This window comes from Carcharhinus amblyrhynchos, chromosome 10, assembly GCF_965287045.1.
Source record: "Carcharhinus amblyrhynchos chromosome 10, sCarAmb.v2.hapA, whole genome shotgun sequence".
NCBI classification, from domain to species: Eukaryota; Metazoa; Chordata; class Chondrichthyes; order Carcharhiniformes; family Carcharhinidae; genus Carcharhinus; species Carcharhinus amblyrhynchos.
The window spans coordinates 88,235,902-88,254,629 of record NC_137333.1 but is presented as its reverse complement, the minus strand read 5'-3'; the positions used below and the strand labels follow the sequence as shown (position 1 = coordinate 88,254,629).

Sequence of the window (18,728 nt, the reverse complement as noted above, 5' to 3'; positions counted from 1 at the left end):
GAAGGAGATAATCATCAACTTCAGAAAACGTAGTGACGGGCATGCCCCTGTCTACATCAATGGGAATGAAGTAGAAATGGTTGAGAGCTTTAAGTTTTTAGGTGTCCAGATCACCACCAACCTATCCTGGTCCCTCTATGCACATGCTGTAGTTAAAGCCCACCAACGCTCCTACTTCCTCAGACTAAGGAAATTTGGCATGTCTGCGACAACTCCCAACTTTTACAAATGCAGCATAGAAAGCATTCTTTCTGGTTCTATCACAGCTTGGTATGTCTCCTGCTCTATCAAAACGGCAAGAAACTACAAAGGGTCATGAACGAAGTCCAGTCCATCACTCAAACCAGCCTCCCGTCCATTGATGCTGTCTACACTTCCTGCTGCCTTGGAGAGCAGCCAGCATAATCAAGGACCCCATGCAGCCTGGACATTCTCTCTTCCATTGGGAAAAAGATACAAAAGTCTGACATCACGTAGCAGCCAGCTCAAGAACAGCTTCCCTGCTGCCATCAGACTTTTGAAAGGACTTACCTTGCATTAAGTTGATCTTTCTCTACACCCTAGCTATGACTGTAACACTACATTCTGCACTCTCTCCTTTCCTTCCCTGTGTAGGTATGTTTAGTCTGACAGTGAAAAGTATTGTTTCTTGTGCACTATACAGAGTGTGGAATTAATTGGATAGCTTTTCCCCAAAATGATCCCTCATTATTCTGACTGTATGATCAGCCCTGTCTTTATTGTTTGAACTGCTGAACCAATGGTTATTCTCAGCCAAACTGTTATGGTACGACATTATTTTCATCAAATTGCACCTAACTCCAAGCATAAGCACAACCTAGTGTGAAATTAAGCTATACTGATCAGAGGAATCTAATTTAATCTCTTGTCTGAGTTAACTGGTTGAATGGGGTTGCAATTGGGGGATTCCAGATTGACCTCACTACCCAGATTATGGCAAAGGAAATCAGCCTTGTTGCCTATTCTTAACCATGCCCAGTCACTTGATATTTGGACTGACTTGGGTGGTGGGGCATCATCATAGCTAGGAGCTTGATATTTACTTGAGATTCATAGAGAAAAAGGCAGCAGGTGGAGAATGTACAGAAGTTGAACTCATCTCATGTACTTCATTTCCCTGGAAGGTGGCAGAAGTATATTTCCAATTTGGGATAGGTGGTGTTGTCAAGTTTCATCTGGACAAGGGACTGGAACAGGCAAGAGCTATTGTTCAGCGCATGGATAAAAAATGTATTTGAGGCATGTCGGCTTGAGTAAGGCCTTGCATCTGTGGAACTCTATCCCAGCATTGGTGCCTTGAACAAACGTTAGGTGTTGAGATGGGGGTGTTATGAAATCTGTTGCTAGAAAGAAAGTAACTGAAGTCTGAAATGTTTGAGAAATATCTCCCTTTGTTCTGAAAACACTAATGTGCATTAGAAGGAAAATTCTGGATTTTTTTCTAAACAAGTATATTTAAGTTCATAGTGCATAGAAAACCTTTTGCTTTACTTGCAAAGTGTGAAAAGTTTCTTTAAAATTTTTACTCCATACTATTGCATAATTAGTCAACGTGCATTTCTGCAGGACCTCAAAACCCTTGTTGCTTTTAAGCACTATATGCATTTTGCAAAGAATTGCTTTATTCTGTAGACTGCAGCTCCTGGCCCTTTTGGATTTCAGTTCCAAGTCTTCTCTTCAAGCACATCAGTGTTTTCTTCTATTGTTGCTGGCTGTCTTTTTGCCTATTCCTGGTCCCTGTGTGCAGCAGTTTGCCCTTGCCCTCAAACACGTTTTTCATCCATCTGCTGAACAACAGCTTGTGCCTGTTCCAGTCCCTTGTCCAGATGAAACTTGAAAACACCACCCATCCCATATTGGAAATATACGTCTGCCACCCTCCACAGAGATGAAGCTCATCCCTATACCTTATCCATCTGCTGCCCTTCTCTCTTGCCCCTCCTTCCCCTTTCCTGCCTAATTCCAATGATCATACTCTGAAAATGGACTTGCAGGGTGATTGGTTATGATCTTGGAAAGCATGTTTTGTCCTAACTGGTTGTTCAAGTATAGCCAACAAAGAGGACATTATCACTAAGCAGCCCTGTTCAAAGCTGTGACATCCCTATTATAGCAGCTCCACTTCTGTAGCTGGAACAATTCAGCACTTCAGTGCATTTTGATTTTGCTGGAATGTCACCACAGGGTGCCTACCAATAACTGCTTGACAGTTCTGGTGTAATACAATTGTGAATTATTGTTTAATTTCTTGCACTGAGCTTGGATGAATCATCTAAAGTGCTTTTATTTGCTTGTAATCTGGAGTGGTATGCCAACTGTTCAGTGCTGTCAAATCTGGCAGCAGTGTGGCAGATTTGATGATAAAATAAGTTTCTGCAGTGAATTCCAATGGTCCAGGAAAATCATAGCCTTGGAATCAATAATAAATGTCATCCTACACTGAAAAGAATGATGGGATTAGCTTTGCAGCCTTAATTTTAAAGGAATATTTGCAACAAAATTGCCTAACCAGTTTGTTTACAATCTGTCCCACCTACTGCACTCAAGATGACTAGTCTACGTGGTTACTATTGAACTGAGTATTGTCAGGTAGTGGTGATGTCACTGGACTAGCAATCCCAAAGCCAGGATTAATGATTTAAAGACAAAAATTCCACCTTGGCATATGGGAAACTTAAAGTTAGCTAAGTAAATTTGGAATAGCAAGCTCATAAATAGAATAATAGCGACCATGAAACCAACCATTCATTGTAAAAGCCCACCTGATTTATTGATGTGCTTTAGAGAAAGAAATCTGCTGCCCTTGCCTGGCCTGTATGTGACTCCAGAATCATAGCAAAGTGCTTAACCCTTAACTGCCCTATGAAATAATCGAGCAAGCTACTCGAGTGTGTCAAACCAAGAAAAAAGTTGAATAAAAGAGGGCATGCCACCAAGCATCAACCTAGGCAACAGGTAAGATGAAAGCGTATCCAATGCAGTTGACCCTGTAACACCTTCCTCTCTGAATCTAAGGAATTGTGTCAAAATTAGGAATGTTATCCCACACTGTCTAGCAACAACTGACATAGTCCTACTCATCAAATCATACTTCAGTCAAAGCCCCAGACTGTTTCATTACTATCCCTGTGTGTATCCCATCCCACTGGAAGGATAGGCAAACCAGAGGTGGTGGCACAGATGTATAGTGGGAGGGGGCTGTCCTGGAAGTCCTCAACTTTGTACACTCTAGAAGCCTCATAGTATCTGACCTGATACTAGGCAAGAAACCCTCCTTCTGATTGCCACTACTGCCTTCTCAGCTTTATTTCTCCATGTTGAGCACCACTGGAAGAAACATTTAAGGGACAACAATGGTGCAGAATGTACTCATAAATATCTGTTACTAGGAGTTACTCAGCAGTGCCACCCTTAACAGAGCCAGTTGAGTCCTGAAGGATGGACCTGTCAAACATGGGGGTCACCACTGGCCTTAAACTTAAACTGGGCCAACCAAACAAGTAGAGTGGCTCCAAGAATTCTGCAGCATGTAACTCGCCTAACTCCCCAAAGCCTTTCTACCATCTACAAAGTCAGAGTCATTGATGTACAAGAACATTCGAGTCTCTTTGTACATCATTTCCCAAGCTGTCACTATTGCTTTTCCACCTGAAGTTGTTAACTTCACACTTTTCCATGTTATACTGCATCTGTCGTATTTGCCTACCTGCTCAACTTATCTAAATTGCGATGAAGCCTCTTTACTTCCTCCTCACCACTCAAGTCCAGACTGTTATTAGCAGAGTTGAGGAATTTTTGCTGACACATCATTTTTGGTGAAGGCCATGCCTGTGAAACTATAGTTGGTTATGCATTGTTGTTATTTGTGGATCAACCTCAATCTTAGAAGAGGACCTGAAATTCTTTGAAGAAAACAGTTTTGAAGGAGTCTGATGTTGAAGACATACATGCCGAGTGGATTGCTGAACCAATTTGTGAAATCTTTTGTAATATTTACCACTTAATATGTAATAGTTTATAATCAATCAGTGTTGATTTTGATTTTAGATGATTACCCAAGGCATATTTAGATTGTTTTATTTGCCTCTTTAGTAAAACTTATTAACACAATAGTAAAACAAGTTGTTTTGAATCGTGGAGTCTTCATTCTTTCACCAAATAACTGACATTTTGGATTTTTATACTAAAATATTATTGATCTTGATCGAGTGAAGATGTGTGGGATACACTGAGTGGGATGTTTTACAATGTTGAATGTGCTATTGAAAAATAAGTTGTTGTCGTGGTGCTATATAAATGCAAGTTTTTCTTTCCTTTTGAAGCAATTGAACGGTTACAAATTTAATTTATATAGAACTCATACATCTGATACTCTAACATGTGGAAAGCAGCAGGTAACAAACGAGCGCAAACAAGATTATGGAGGAGTGAATTCCTGGTTGGAGATCATTTTTAAAGAGGGCTGTTGAAAGAAGCAAGGGAAGTGGAAGGGCACGATTATTGGATAGGTACGTGGTGCTAGGTTGACCTGGTATCTTGAATATCCCAAAAAGGCCTTTCCCCAATATAGCATTAACCAAATCAGGGCAATAAATCTTTATACTTGAAATCTGCCTTTGATCAAATGCATCTGGAGGAAAAAATAGTCTCTAGGGTAATACTTGGTAAAATAATCATGAATTCCTTTTGATACAGTTGAACAGGTTGTTTTAATGAGATATAAAAAAAATCCATAGCATTTTTGTGTTGAACTGTTAGAAATTCAGTAAGATTCCCAGTCAGTTGTGCAGTGCAAAAGAACTTGTGATCACGGATGTTTATAAGATTTAAAATTGCAAGTGGATTTGCAGGTAAACGATAACTAATTGTGCAGTTGCATTTGTCAAAGCAGCTTGACAATACCTGGCATACCTGAACCAAGAAGTACTTGCACTTCGATAGCTCCTTCAATGTAGGTAGAGTTGCAGTACTCTTCACAGAAGCATATCAGAAGTATTGAAACCAAGCCATGTAGAGATAGCAAGAGGGATGATCAACTTTGTTAAAGGAATGAGGAGAAAGAGGCAAAATTCAAGCTTAAGGCCTTATACAGCTGAAAGCAGCTGTGTCAGAGTTGCCATGTAGACTTTCTTTAGCTGGTTCACGTTCACAGTTTCTTCCATCAAATTAATGCACAAATCTTGGCATTCCTTTGGTCATGGAAATTAGTTGCTTGGCCGCTATACATTAAAAAATGTATTGTTACAGTTCTGATTAAAATTTCAATTTACTATGATCAGCCTCAGTTTCTCATACTTTGAGCCTTTTTTCTAACGTTATCTAAAACAGTTTATCTAATTATATATTAATATTCAGATTGATTTTTCCTTTTGCAGTTTGAATTTTTGTTTCCTAAAATATTTAAAGTTCTGGTGATCTCTGTTTATTGTTGAAAAACACAGTAACCAGCATTTTGGTGCATTAAATTCTCAACATTCCGGATTAGATCAGATGAATGAAAAGGAGCTAAAAGGGGTACAGGAACACTGTGGGTAGCTTGTGATTCCAACCATTCACTCACTAGTAGATTGTGTTGAAGGATTTTCTGGGGAGCACACTAAGGTCCACCTGCCATAGTATACCAAGGGTTGAAACTGTTAAACCCCTCAGCTTGTGCATTTGTCATGGAATTTTTCATATTTATCGTGGCATTTGTTGTACATCTCTGCACTTGTATTGAGCCACTTAATATTGCTACATGCTGTATGACAAGAACTTGAATTGTATTGCACTTTTAGTAATGTCCCAACATGAACTGTTTAATTTCAAATTTCTATGAATAAAATGTATTATCGGAAAAAAGACTGTCAAATGACCTTATTCTGTAATTAAAAACAAAGTACTACACCAATGCTGGAGATCTGAAATAAGTAAAGAAAATGCTGGAAAAACTAAGATCTGGCAGCACCTGTGAAGAAAAGTGAACATTTTGAGTCCAATCTGATTCTTCTTTCGAACTAATAACCATATACGGAGCATTATTCTGTGTTCCTTCATATATTTTTAATCGAGGTAAATTTTTGCTATTTAAAATATTTTTAAATGTCAGAGCTCTTTGCTATATGAAGAGATACAATTTATAAATGACAGCTCTCTAAAAGTTTAGATTAGACTCTGCATTAGAGATGGTGGCTAATTCATGACTTGATCCCTAATGTATTTCACACCTTGTAGACTTCAGTTGCTAGATCAACACCAAGTTGTCTAACCTCGCTGATCGTGACCTCTAATCAGCTAGCTTTGCTGAAGGTTAGGGGTCAATAACTTCTGCAAAGCCATCTGATTAAGGAGTAGTATAGAAAGAAATTACTTGATCTGAAATAAAAACAAAAATGTGTATGCATGATCAGATGGTCACTATCTGTTTGTAGGAAAGGTAGATGCTCTTCACATTCTGGGGTTGTAAAATTTGCCTACATTATTGAGCACCAGGACTCTGTTTACAATAATTTCATTCCCACCCAAATAATAAAGATGGGAATAATACAGTTGCGAAGAAGACAATCTATTTCATATGTACCATTCTTGGCCATGCTGTGGGAGGGGGTTGGTGGTGGGAATAAAATCATCCCAAGTATTGAGATATGCTTGTGTACTGTTTTCAAGCTAACAGACTGTACCTCTAAGCATCCCTCTATCCTTTTGAGAGATGTAGACTAGGGTGGCACAGTGGTTAGCACTGCTACCCCACAGCACAAGGGACTTGGGTTCGATTCCTGGCTTGGGTCACTGTCTGTGGAATTTGCACGTTCTCCCCGGGTCTGTGTGCGTTTCCTCTGAATGCTCTGGTTTCCTCCCATTGTCCAAAGACATGCAGGTTAGGAGCATTCTCCCTTAATGTACCTGAACAGGTACGCAAGTGTGGTGACTAGGAGATTTTCACAGTAACTTCATTGCTGTGTTAATATAAGCCTATTTGTGACGAATAAATAAATTTTATTTTAGTTCTCCAAAACATGATGGAAAATGGTGAGTTAGGGGAGGGGTTCTTGTGATGTATTCAAGACATTTCTCTTTGTTCAGGGATTGGGTTTTCAATTTATTACCGAAGTTTAACACTGATTTAGTATGACGGTAATATATTCCTGTCATAACCATTCAAATAAATTCAATTATATTTGCACCAGAATCAAATTAGACTATATGTAGGGTGGAATGTGTTACACTGTTGACCTGTGCCCTAATTAGATTCTATGCATATTGTGTTATTTAATCTGTTAACGCTGAAACTTGGCTTAATGCAGTGTTATAGTTGAACTAGAAAATGTGTGCATATCTGTTTGATTCAAGTTGGGTTTTTTGCCAACTCTTCCATACAAAAATTTAACTAGGCAGCAGGCATCTTTCCTGCATTACCCATTCGTTGCATGGAAAGGTGTTCATGGTCATTCCTGCTGAGACTATTAAATTAATTGCATTGGACAGATATGGAGAAATAGGGATCCAGGTTAAGTTAGAATCATAGAATCCCTACAGTGCAGAAGGAAGCCATTCGGCCCATCAAGTCTGCACCGATTCTCCGACAAAGCATTTTATCCATGCCCTATACCTGTAACCCCATGTTTTTACCTCACTAATCCTCCTAACCATACACCTTGGGACACTAAGGGGCAATATAGCATGGCCAATCCACCTAATCTGCACATCTTTGGACTGTAGGAAGAAAGCAAAGGTAATCCATGCAGAAGAACATGCAAACTCCACGCAATCATTCAAGGCTAGAATCAAAGCCGGCTCCCTGTACAATGTGAGGCAACAGTACTAACCACCGTGCCACCCATTATTCTGGTTTTGCTCATTGGCACAATGAAGTCTTTATGTCTGCTCTTGTAATTGAGTTGCGTTGCTGGAGATGACTTGAAATCTGTTCTGTACTTAAAAACATGAACTAAACATTTTTGAATGGTTTGTCACTGATGATCATTGCTTTTCCTTTTATAAAGATTTCTGTTTCTCCTATGTTAATAGCCAGGAGCTGCTTGTTTCATAAGTAAACAAATCAAAAACAATTTTTGCAGCACTTGGAGCACACGGCAGAGAACCTAGTGTATAGAAAGTTTTCAGTTTATTTAAAGCTGCATCTTCTTTCCTCAGAGTTCCTAGTCTTCCAACATGAACCCTGTTTACAGCCCCGTTCAACCTGGGACTCCTTATGGAAATCCTAAGAATATGGCTTACACAGGTAAGTTTGCTTTATTTTAACTGCATCACAGTTCACGCTCCCCTTGGTTTAAGGAGGCATCAATCTTGGGTATCATTCTATTCTGAAAACACAACTGTTTAAATGAAATAGCTTTGCATATATTAGTTAGTGATTATACCCTTAATAACAGTGGAAATGTATGCATTTTCCTATAGATGAGTAACATCAATGAGTTTTATTGTAGTTCCAATGGCTCAGTTCATTAGAAGCTACTTTATATGCACTTTACCAAGTGAATGACATTGTATTACTTTATCAAACAATCAACAAATGCTAACCTTGACATCATACTATAATTGCTTCCTCAGCTATAAGAATAAAAATACTTAGCTAAAGATGTACAGTTTTTTACTTCTTGCAGAGCCAGCCACGTTGTAAGATTTTGTATTTTGCTATTGGATTCCTCTTGTTTTGAACAATCGCTGTATGGACCAAAATGGTCTTGAATTTTATTTAAGACAACACAAATGTGACCTTTCAGCCCTTCTGGCCTCTACTATTCAATACATGGTTGATCTGGCTTGATCATAACTTTCTGCCCAATCCCCATGTTCCTCGATTCCCTGAGAGATCAAAAATCTATCCCAGTCTTAATGTGTAGAACAACTTGAAATGGCTAAATATGGTCAAGGTTAATGTGGTCAGAGCAAAATGCTCATTAAAGTTTGAGGGGATGTTTCAGGCTCCATCCTTGTTTAAAATTGACATTTTGATGTAATGTGTTAAGTGAAGAAAAAAGACTTGTGCATTGTGAGGGGATTGAGACCTTGCCTTGTATATTCTGATGAAGTATAGATAGATAGAAATAGCCATGAGGGAAAAATTTTAAACACTGGACAAAGACCTTTTAAAATGGCTGAATGTGTATGCCTCTGACCGTCGCACTAAAGAAACTGCCTGGCAGTATTGTGGAAACTTGCACCTTGTTATCCCCAAAGAGATAACAACAACCTTCTGTGGGCTGCACAGACCAAATTCCAAGTTATACAAAGGCCATCTGACCAAAAAACAAAAAATTACCGCATAGGAACAGGCTCTTTGGCCCTCCAAGCCTGCACCAACCATGCTGTCTGACTTAACTAAAATCTGCACCTCATAACTAAGGTTGGCCAAACATAGTCTACTTGTCTGATAGGACAAAAGCCCCTGAAACCTTCCTTTTAAGTTTTAATAGTTGAGACATTTAACCATTTTGGAGGCCTAGATGATAGGCACGCAACCCTTGTCAAAGACAATGTAGGGAGGTCGGAGTTATGACGGGCCTCTAGCTTGTGGAACCAGTTATATTGCCTTGTTCTACTGTAAACTCAGTCTGCCACTTTAACATATAACTAGTAGCATCTCAGAAAAGCATCCCTGCCAAGGTTGAATATCTGGTCCCATGTACACTGCTTCTGTTGCAACTTCTGTACCATTGCCTACTGACTCATTTTTGTACATCTATCTTGTACACCTAATGTACTCCACCAGAAAAGTGAAGTAGACACCTGAATTTCTCTTTGGACTTTGATCCTGGACGAGGAACCTATATGAAACATTGTTTTCTGGTCTCTGCACTGTAAACCTTTCTATTCTCTATCTCTCTTACTGTATGAATCCAGGGGAGGCGGAGACAATGTTGCAACCCTCCTCCCATGTTTTGTGTGTGCAAATAAACTGAGTTCATTCTTGTGTTTGCTGTGTGATTATTAATTTAAAAAAAAATTGGACTGTGGTTGTGAAAACTCCTTTCTGTTTATGGACGTGTGGTGAGAAGAGAAATTTGTGCTGTTTAGATTAAATCACCTTCTATAACAGGATAAAATATGTGGGCCCTTTGGGTATGTTTGGGACTTTGCAAAGCATTTTACAGCTCATGAAATTCCTTTGAAGTAGTTATTGTAATATTGGGAAGCATGGCACCTAACTTTTGCACATAAAAAGAATTGTTTGAGGAATAAATATTGGTTCAGAAATGGGGGACAACTCCCCTGGTCTTCAAAATAGCACTTTGGGATTTTTTAGAACCACGTGAGAGCAGACGGAGCCTTAGCTTCATATTTCTTCCCAAAAAAATGGTGCCTCCAATTTTACAGCACTGCACTGGAGTATCAACTTAGATTTTTGTGCTTATGGCTATGGAGTGAACTTGAACCACAATCTTCTGATTCAGATGAATGCTACCAACTGAGTCATGACTGTAACAGGCAGCAGTCTTAAAGATTAGACCTTATCTTGTGTATTACATTTGGTGTGGCACCTTGTTGATTACCTTTTGGTAATCCAAGTGATCACCTCTAGTGGTTCCCCTTTACCTTAAGTATGTCATGAAAATCTTGATTAAGTTTGTCAAACACCATTTCCTTCTTGACCATGTGCTTATTTTCTTGGTAACGTTGGATAATTTGGGAAATTAAGTAATAGTTTCTGTTACTATCAGTACATGAATTAAAATTTCTTATTTTTCCTGTATTGACTGCGAGCCTATGAAATAGGAGCTGGAGAAAACCACATGGCTCATCAAGCCTGCTCTGCCATTCCGTATAATTTTAACTGATCTTGGGCTCGGTCCCCTTTCCCACACATTCCCATATCATTAGACTTCCTGAGAGCAGAAATCTCAGCCTTGAGTATATTTAGTGGTGTATCACAACCTTTTTGGGTAGAAATTTCCAAAGATTCTCAAGAGATTGAAGACATTTCTTCCTGTCTTGATCCTTAATGATCAGTTCCTTATCATGCACCTGTGCCTCCTTGTTGTAGGCAACACCTTAATATTTACCCGATCAAATCCCTTCATAATCTTGAATGTTTCAAGGCGATTACCTCTATTCTTCTAAACTATTACTGACTCCTCATCATAAGGCAACCCTTATTTTCCAGGGACCAATCTAGTGAACTTCTACTGTACTGGCTTCATTCAAGTACAGTATGTCAAGTCATGTGTGCTGCCCAGAGACAGGTACTTGGCTCATTGTCTGATACTTCACCCTAAGCCTGGCAAGTTATTTTGTTAGTAGCATTTTGTCATTGCCTCCCACTCTGAAAGGCAGTACAAATAAGCAGGCTCCAAGTTTATCTCTACTAGAATGGGAATCAAACTTGTGCCATTGCATTATTCTGAACTATAGGTGAGCCACTAAACCAACCGACTGGTTCACCAGTGCAAGAATGTCCTTACTTAATATAGTGACTAAAATTGCACATGGTATTCCAGATGTGGTCTCAGCAAAGCCCCAATCAATTGTAGCAAAACTTATTTATTGTACAATATACAGTAAAGACCAACATGCCATTTCCCTTCTTAAATGCTTGCTGTACTTGCTAACATTTTGTGTTCCTTGTGCAAGTATACCCAAGCATCATAGAACATTACCATTTACAAGTTTCATGTCTTTTGAAAAATATTCTACTTATGACCAAAGTGAATAACCTCTCACCTTACTTGCCCATGTTATACTACCACCTTGTTGACCACTCATCTAACCTATATCACTTTGCAGCCTCTTTCTGTCCCCCTCACAGCATTCCCACCTGGCTTTGTCCTGTCAGCAAAATTGGATGCATTACTGTAATAAAAGTAAAATATTTGCAGATGATGGAATAAAAAGCAGTGGTTTTTTGATTTTATTATTCATATGTTTATTATTATATAATGAAAAAATCATTTCTTGCGCGTTATACTGTATATCGAGACGGAAAAGAGTGCAAAATGTAGTGTTCCAGTCATAGTTAGGATGTAGAGAAAGATCAACTTAATACAAAATAGGTCCATTCAAAAGTCTGATGGCAGCAGGGAAGAAGCTGTTCTTCAGTTGGGAAAAACTCAGTGGATCTGAAACGGTTCTGCAGAGAAGCCATGTTGGACTCAACACTAGCTGTTTCTCTCTCGATAGATGTTGCCAGACCTGCTGAGTGTTTCCAGCACTTGCTTTATCAAAGTCAGTTATATAGATATCTGGGCCCCAGCACTGATCCTTGCAGTATTCCAAAGCCTGCAACTTGAAAAATGCCCCATTTACCTCCTGTCTGTTAAGCAATTCTTTTGGTTATTCCTTGTTTGTACAATGCTTGAATGTGATAAAGAAATCCTTGGTCTAGCATGTCCTGCAGCTACATAGAAAAATCAGATTGACTGGCTGAAATGTTGGGATGCACCAGTAAAAATGTTTGTGCTGTATTGTTACCAGTTTATTGGAAGGCGATGAAAGTCATGCAGTTCTAAATATCCTTAAACCATTGAAGCACAGCTAGGATTTTCTGACTTCCTACTGTTTCTTTTCCAATATCACTATGTTACAATACGCAATTAAAATTGCTGGAAAAATACTGTAGCTGCCTGTGGATTACTGTTCCTTTTACCCTTGATAAAATGACCCTAATTTGGAGCAGGTTCTTATCCCCTTTTGTTGATGCTCAGCGCTATTTCATCTGAGAAGCATGGCTTGGAATTTTAATGTTGCTATGGCCAGCTATGATTTCAGAATTCAGCCTTTGCTCAAAGTGCAGGAAGAAAATGTTGCTACAATGGGACTTTTTGGCAGTGCTAGATTAAATTAATGTTGAAAGCATACTCAGTGTTGATTCTCTTCGATCTGTTTTGCACAGAATGGACAGTCTTTTTAAACTAGAATATAAACTGCTCGGTAATTTCTCTCTAGGTTATTATGCTGATCAATCAACTATTTTTCTGGAAGAAACCTGGAATAAAAGTGTTTATTTAACAGGATCTGAAGTAATGAAAAATCACATTTTTAAAGAGATTCTAATTATCGTATATCCTTATATACATTTTGAGCTGAACCAGTGCTCTTCCACAGTTTCTAAAGTAGAGAACGTCATGAGTTTGCCGTTGCGAGTTATTATGGCCATCACGTTGGGGAAGTTGTAGGACAAGGGATTCTGTGATTCTAGACTACAATGGAACAGCTAGGATGTTTGGAAGGGATCGGAATTGTGGAAGAAAAGCCAGCAACAGCAAAGCAAGCGCACATGAAGGAGGTGAAGAGGAAAGAGTACAAATTACAAAAAGGAAACTAAAAAGAATGAATTTTCTTGTCACTGTAGAGACTCCCAAACAGTTTATTTTCCTGTGACATGAGAAATGAGTCTCAGAACTGCTCTGGAAATCCTACTGCATTTCTAGGAGCTGGTTCAGTGTGTTTCCTATTTGAGGTCTCAACATTGGGAGAACAAGGCAAAAATAACTTGAGCTAAAAAAAATGTACTTTCTAAACACTAATCTGAATAAAAAGTAAACTTTCAGTTTTTTGAGTTTATTTTGAAGCTTTTTCCATTGATAAATTGTGGACCAAATCAGTCAGGACAGGTTGTTCCTTAATTCTGTGTAGACATGTTTCCCAGCTGAAGTGTAGGTGTGAAATGCAAACACAGCACTTGTTTCACTTGATTCAGCAGAATACCATTTTTTTTTGTTTCCTCGATCCCTCTCCTTAATCAAGCATTTTTGTCCTTTTATCATAAAAGCAAAATTCTGCAGAAGCTGGAGACCTGAAATAAAAACAAAATGCTGTAAATACTCAAGTTTGGCCACATCTGTAGAGATTAACAGTTAGGCAGAGTTCTGAAGAACAGTCATATTTAACTGGGAACATTACCACACTTTCTCTTGCCATAGTTGCTGCCAGCTTTGCCTTACTGGTTGAAATCTTTGCAAAGGGTTACAAAATTGCTTTCCATTAAAAGTGAGAGCATTTGAAATTAACTAGGTAACTTCTTTGTGCTCTGCAAGTTGAGAAGCTTCTGGCTATTTATAAGCAGACAGTACCCGATCAAGCTAAAGTCCCAGGCTAGCCATTCGGGCACTTGCCAATTATGTTCTGCACAGCATAACAGCCTACAAAATAAAAACATGTAGAATCGCCAGCAACAATGCATTCCTCCCTGATGAGCTCAACTCATTTTATGGCCTTTTGAGCAAGAGGATGTCATCTGCTCCAGAAGCTTTGGCCGATCTGGTATGAAGTCACCATCACAGATCAGCCACCTTGAAGCTAACTCACAGAAAACAACTGGCCTGAATGCAATACCTGGACAAGCAATCAGATCCTGCATGGACCAGCTGACAGGGTTATTCGCAGACATCTATGACTCCCTTACACCAATCTAAGGACTCCAGCTGCTTCAAGAAGATGGCCATCATCCTCATACCAAAGAAAAGCCAGGTAGCATGCCTTAATGACTGTCGCCCAGTGGCTCTCATACTCGTGATTATGAAGTGCTTTGAAAAGTTAGTCATGGCATGGATTAGCTGCAGTCTCCCAGATTGCCTGGATCCACTACAGTTTGCCTATTGCTGTAACAGGTTCACAGCAGATGCCATCTCCCTGGGCCAACACGCAACCCTGGAACACCTGGATTACAAAGATATCTGTCAGCATTCTGCTTATTGATTACAGATCAATCTTCAACACCATTATTCCTTCAAAACTCATCTCCAAACTTCATAGCCTGGTGCTCGGCTCTTCCGTCTCTGACAGGATCCTAGACTTCCTAATGCACAGACCACAATCAGTAGAGATAGGCAATGGCATCTCCTCCACAATTATGCCCAGCATTGGTGCCCTGCAAGTCTGTGTTCATAGCCTGTTACTACACTCCTTGACTGTGGCAAAATTCTTCTCCAATTCCATTTCAAGTTTTCTGATACCATCATAGTGGGTCGGATCTCAAACAACAAAGAGATGGCATACAGGAAAGAGTGAGAGGATCTGCTCAAATGGGGTGATAATTGATTCCTCAATGTCAGTAAAATGAAGAAGACAGTTATCAACTTCAGGAAGCATAGTGGAAGACATGCTCCTGTTTATATCATCAGGGGTGAAGAGAAAATGGTCAAGAATTTCAAGTTCCTAAGTGTTCAGATTACCAACAATCTGTCCTGGTCTCTCCTCAATGTTATAGTTAAGAATGCCCACCAACACCTCTACTTTCTCAGGAGGCTCAGGAAAATTAACATGTCCACTATGACACTGTCCAATTTTTACAGATGCACCATAGAAAGCATCCTTTCCAAATGTATCACAGCTTGGTATGGCTCTGCTCTGACCAAGACAGCAAGAAATTACAAAAGGTTATGAACGTAGCCCAGTCCATCATGCAAACCAGCCTCCCACTCATTGACTCTGTCTACACTATTTTTTCCCTCGGAAAAACAGCCAGCATAGTCAAGGACCTTGAATTTACTCTCCCCCATCTTCTATCGGGAAAAAGATACAAAAGTCTGAACCAAGTCAACCAACTCGGAACAGTTTCTTGTCTGCTGCCATTAGGCTTTTGAATGGATCTACCTTATATTAAGCTGATCTTTCTCAACATCCGACGGTAACACTAGATTCTGTGCCTTGTCCTTTCTCCCCATATACCCTATGAATGATATATCTTGTCTGTATACTCTAGTAACAATACTTACTGTATCCCAATATACGAGACAATAAATCAAATGAGTGGTCGCTCAAATTGGGTGCGAATTGAAACTCCCTTGATCCTGACTTATTTTAGTAATGTATTATCTCAATTTTGCTGGTTTTTTTTCACATCCCGTCTTTCACCTGTTGGTGTGATGTTGCAAAATCTACATTGTGTTCAGCAACATAATAGCACCTTTTAACATAAAATGGCTCGAACCATTTCACAATAAAGGAAATGTGGGGCTGGTGACCAAACTTGACTAAGTACGCAAGTTTCTAATGAGTTTCTTAAAGGAGGAAAGTGGTGTTGAGGGGTGAAAATGTTCAGGAAGGAAATTCCAGGGCTAGGGTGGAAGCAGCTTGTGGCATGGCTGCCCTTGATGGAGTTATAAATAATTGAGACTAGAATTATAGGCGTCAGATATGAGTGTTATAGGTTTAAAAAAAGTCTAGATTGGGAAGGGTGAGACCAAGGAGGGATTGGAGAACAACTAAAATGTTAAAGTTGTGTTGTTGAATTGGAGGCCATGGTAGGCCAGTGACCACAGGGGTGATGGTTGATTTAGATGTGATACATTTGGACATTGGCAGCAGAACTTTGGGTGACCCCAAGTTTACAGAAGGTAGAATGTGGGTGAGTGGCCAAGTCTAGAGGTAACAGAAATGGTGAGGGTTTCAGTAGCAGCTGAACTTAAGCAGAGTTGGAGTAGGGCAATGTCGGGTGGAAATATGCAGTTTTTGTGGTGACACGGCCACATGATTGAATGCTCATCTTGGGTCAAACACAACAGCCAAGTGGGAGCAATCTGTGAACAGCCTTGGACAGTTGCCTAGGAGTTGGGCAGAGTTCGTAGTGGGGACCAAAATCTATGGCTTTAGTATTCCCAACCCAAACTTGGAACTCTTTCCTGCGTCAGTGATGATCTTGAGGCTAAATGCCAGAAGTAAGAAACAAGAACCATTGCTCAACAATGACAAACTTGAGCACAAGATTTAACCCCCCCCCCCAAAAAAAAATTCTGTATGATTGCATAATATACAGCTTTAAGTGGCACTCATTGGAAAAAGTATACTGTCTTTAAGAAAAAAGATGGCGAGGTAAATTTGGTATATATTCGATCTAACACCTCCAACTGTATTGGGTTCTTAATACCAGTCACTGTGACCAGGCAGCTGCATTGCTTTCAGGCGTTTATTATGGTTTGTATGTCGTTACTAAGTGAGCTAGCCTTCAACTTCTACTCTGGGATCTAACAAATGGGACTCCAAAGTTACGTTATGCCATAATACTTTGGAATACACTATCAATTTTGAAAAGTCTCACATCTTTCACATAATTACACAATTTTTTGTGTGCAGTATGAGAGGCTCTTTATTATACCCACTGATGCACAACTTAATCTCTTTGGGTTTGATTGACCCAATTGTTTTGCTAATTTTGTTTTGTTAATTCAGTGTGGATTTTATAAAGTCACTTACTGGATTAGATTTTCTTTTTAAATGCAGAACTATCCAGCAATTACAGGCCAGCCATTTAACCCTCAGTGCTGAGAGAACTTTCTGTAATGATAAATGTAAATAAAATTAACAGTCACTTAACCAAGTGAGGATTGATTAAGGAAAGCCAGCACAAATTTGTTAAGGAAATTATGTTTGACTAATTTGCTTGAGTTTTTGATGGCATAACTGAGAAAGTAGGTGAAGGTGATGTACATGGACTTACAAAAGGCATTTTGTAAAGTGCTGTGCAACAGACTTGAGATCAAATTGGTAGCTCATCGAATGAAGAGACAGTAGTAACATCAATGTGAAATTGGCTGATAGGAAATGGAGAGCAACAGTGAGCGGTTGTTTTCCGGCTGGAAGAAGGTTAAATAGTGGAGTTCCCCAAGAGTTGGTATTAGGACACCTGCTATTTCTGATTTGTACCAATGCCGTCGACTTTGGTAGAGGGTACAGTAATTTCAAAATTTGCAAATGACCCAAAACTCTTATGAACTGATTGGAAGATGTTAAATTTTTAAAACACACAGGCTGGTGGAATGGACAGACTAATAAATGAAACAATGCATAAAAATGTAAAGTGATTCATTTTGGTATGCAAAATGGGGAGAGGCAATATAAAATAAAAAGCACAATTGTAAAGGGGTGGGGAAAGCAGAGACCTGGGCATATGTATGTACAAATCATTGAAGGTGACAGGGTAGGTTGCAACAGCCATTAGAAAAAGCATATGGAATTAAAAGATTTATAAGTAGGGGCACAGAGTATAAAAGCAAGAAAAAATAATAAGTCAGCAGAAAACGACTGGTGTTCAGTTCTGGGCACCACACGTTGAGGGATGTGAAAGTATTAGAGCGAGTGGAGAAAAGATTCAGGAAATTGGTTTCAGTTATGAGGGACTTCAAATTGGAGAAGTTGGGCCTATTTGCCTTGGGGAAGAGAAAGTTGAGAGGTGATTTGACAGGAGAGATGTTCTAAATTGAGGTGTTGGAACAGAATCGATAAGGGGAAACCATCGCCACTGGTGGCAGGTTGAGAATCTAAGAACATCGGCAAATTGACAAAAGAAACAGTGAGGACAACATGAGAAAAATGTTTTCTATGCAGTGAGTGGTTAGGATCTGGAATGCACTGTCTGGTGGAGGCAGATTCAATCATTGCTTTCAAAAGAGAATTAGATCATTATTGGAAGTGAGAGTATTTGCAGTGGTACGGGACAAAGGTTGGATGCTTGTGCAAAGAGCTGGCACAGGCAACGGGCTCATTGACTTCTTTCTGGGCTGTAACTGTTCTGTGATTCCATGATTACATAAATATTAAATGTTGAATTCAGAATATAGAATCGGATCATGGAAATCTTCACAGAAGAGCATTCTAACAATGTGTTGGTGCCAGTTAAAAAGAACGTCTCATCCCACTTTCCAACTCTTGGCCTACTGCCTTGTAGGTTACGACATTTCAAGTGCATATCTAAACATTTTTTAAATGCACTGTTTCTGCCACCTTTTGGGCAGTGAGCATTAAGCCTTGATCACCGCTGTGTTGTCTGTTTT

At 39.4% G+C, this 18,728-nt stretch overlaps 1 protein-coding gene across 3 annotated transcripts in view; it reads left to right on the top strand.

Annotated features, from left to right (window-relative positions):
* Positions 1 to 18,728, top strand: part of fam168a (family with sequence similarity 168 member A) — a 92,787-nt gene that overhangs the window by 33,651 nt on the left and 40,408 nt on the right. For all 3 annotated transcript variants that reach the window (XR_013888064.1, XM_080197539.1, XM_080197538.1), the window contains exon 2: positions 8,155 to 8,242. Coding sequence is in view for 2 of the 3 variants with exons in the window: in XM_080197539.1 (XP_080053665.1) it covers positions 8,173 to 8,242 (70 nt within the window). In the remaining variant the exon portion in view is untranslated. The remainder of the gene's footprint in view (positions 1 to 8,154; positions 8,243 to 18,728) is intronic.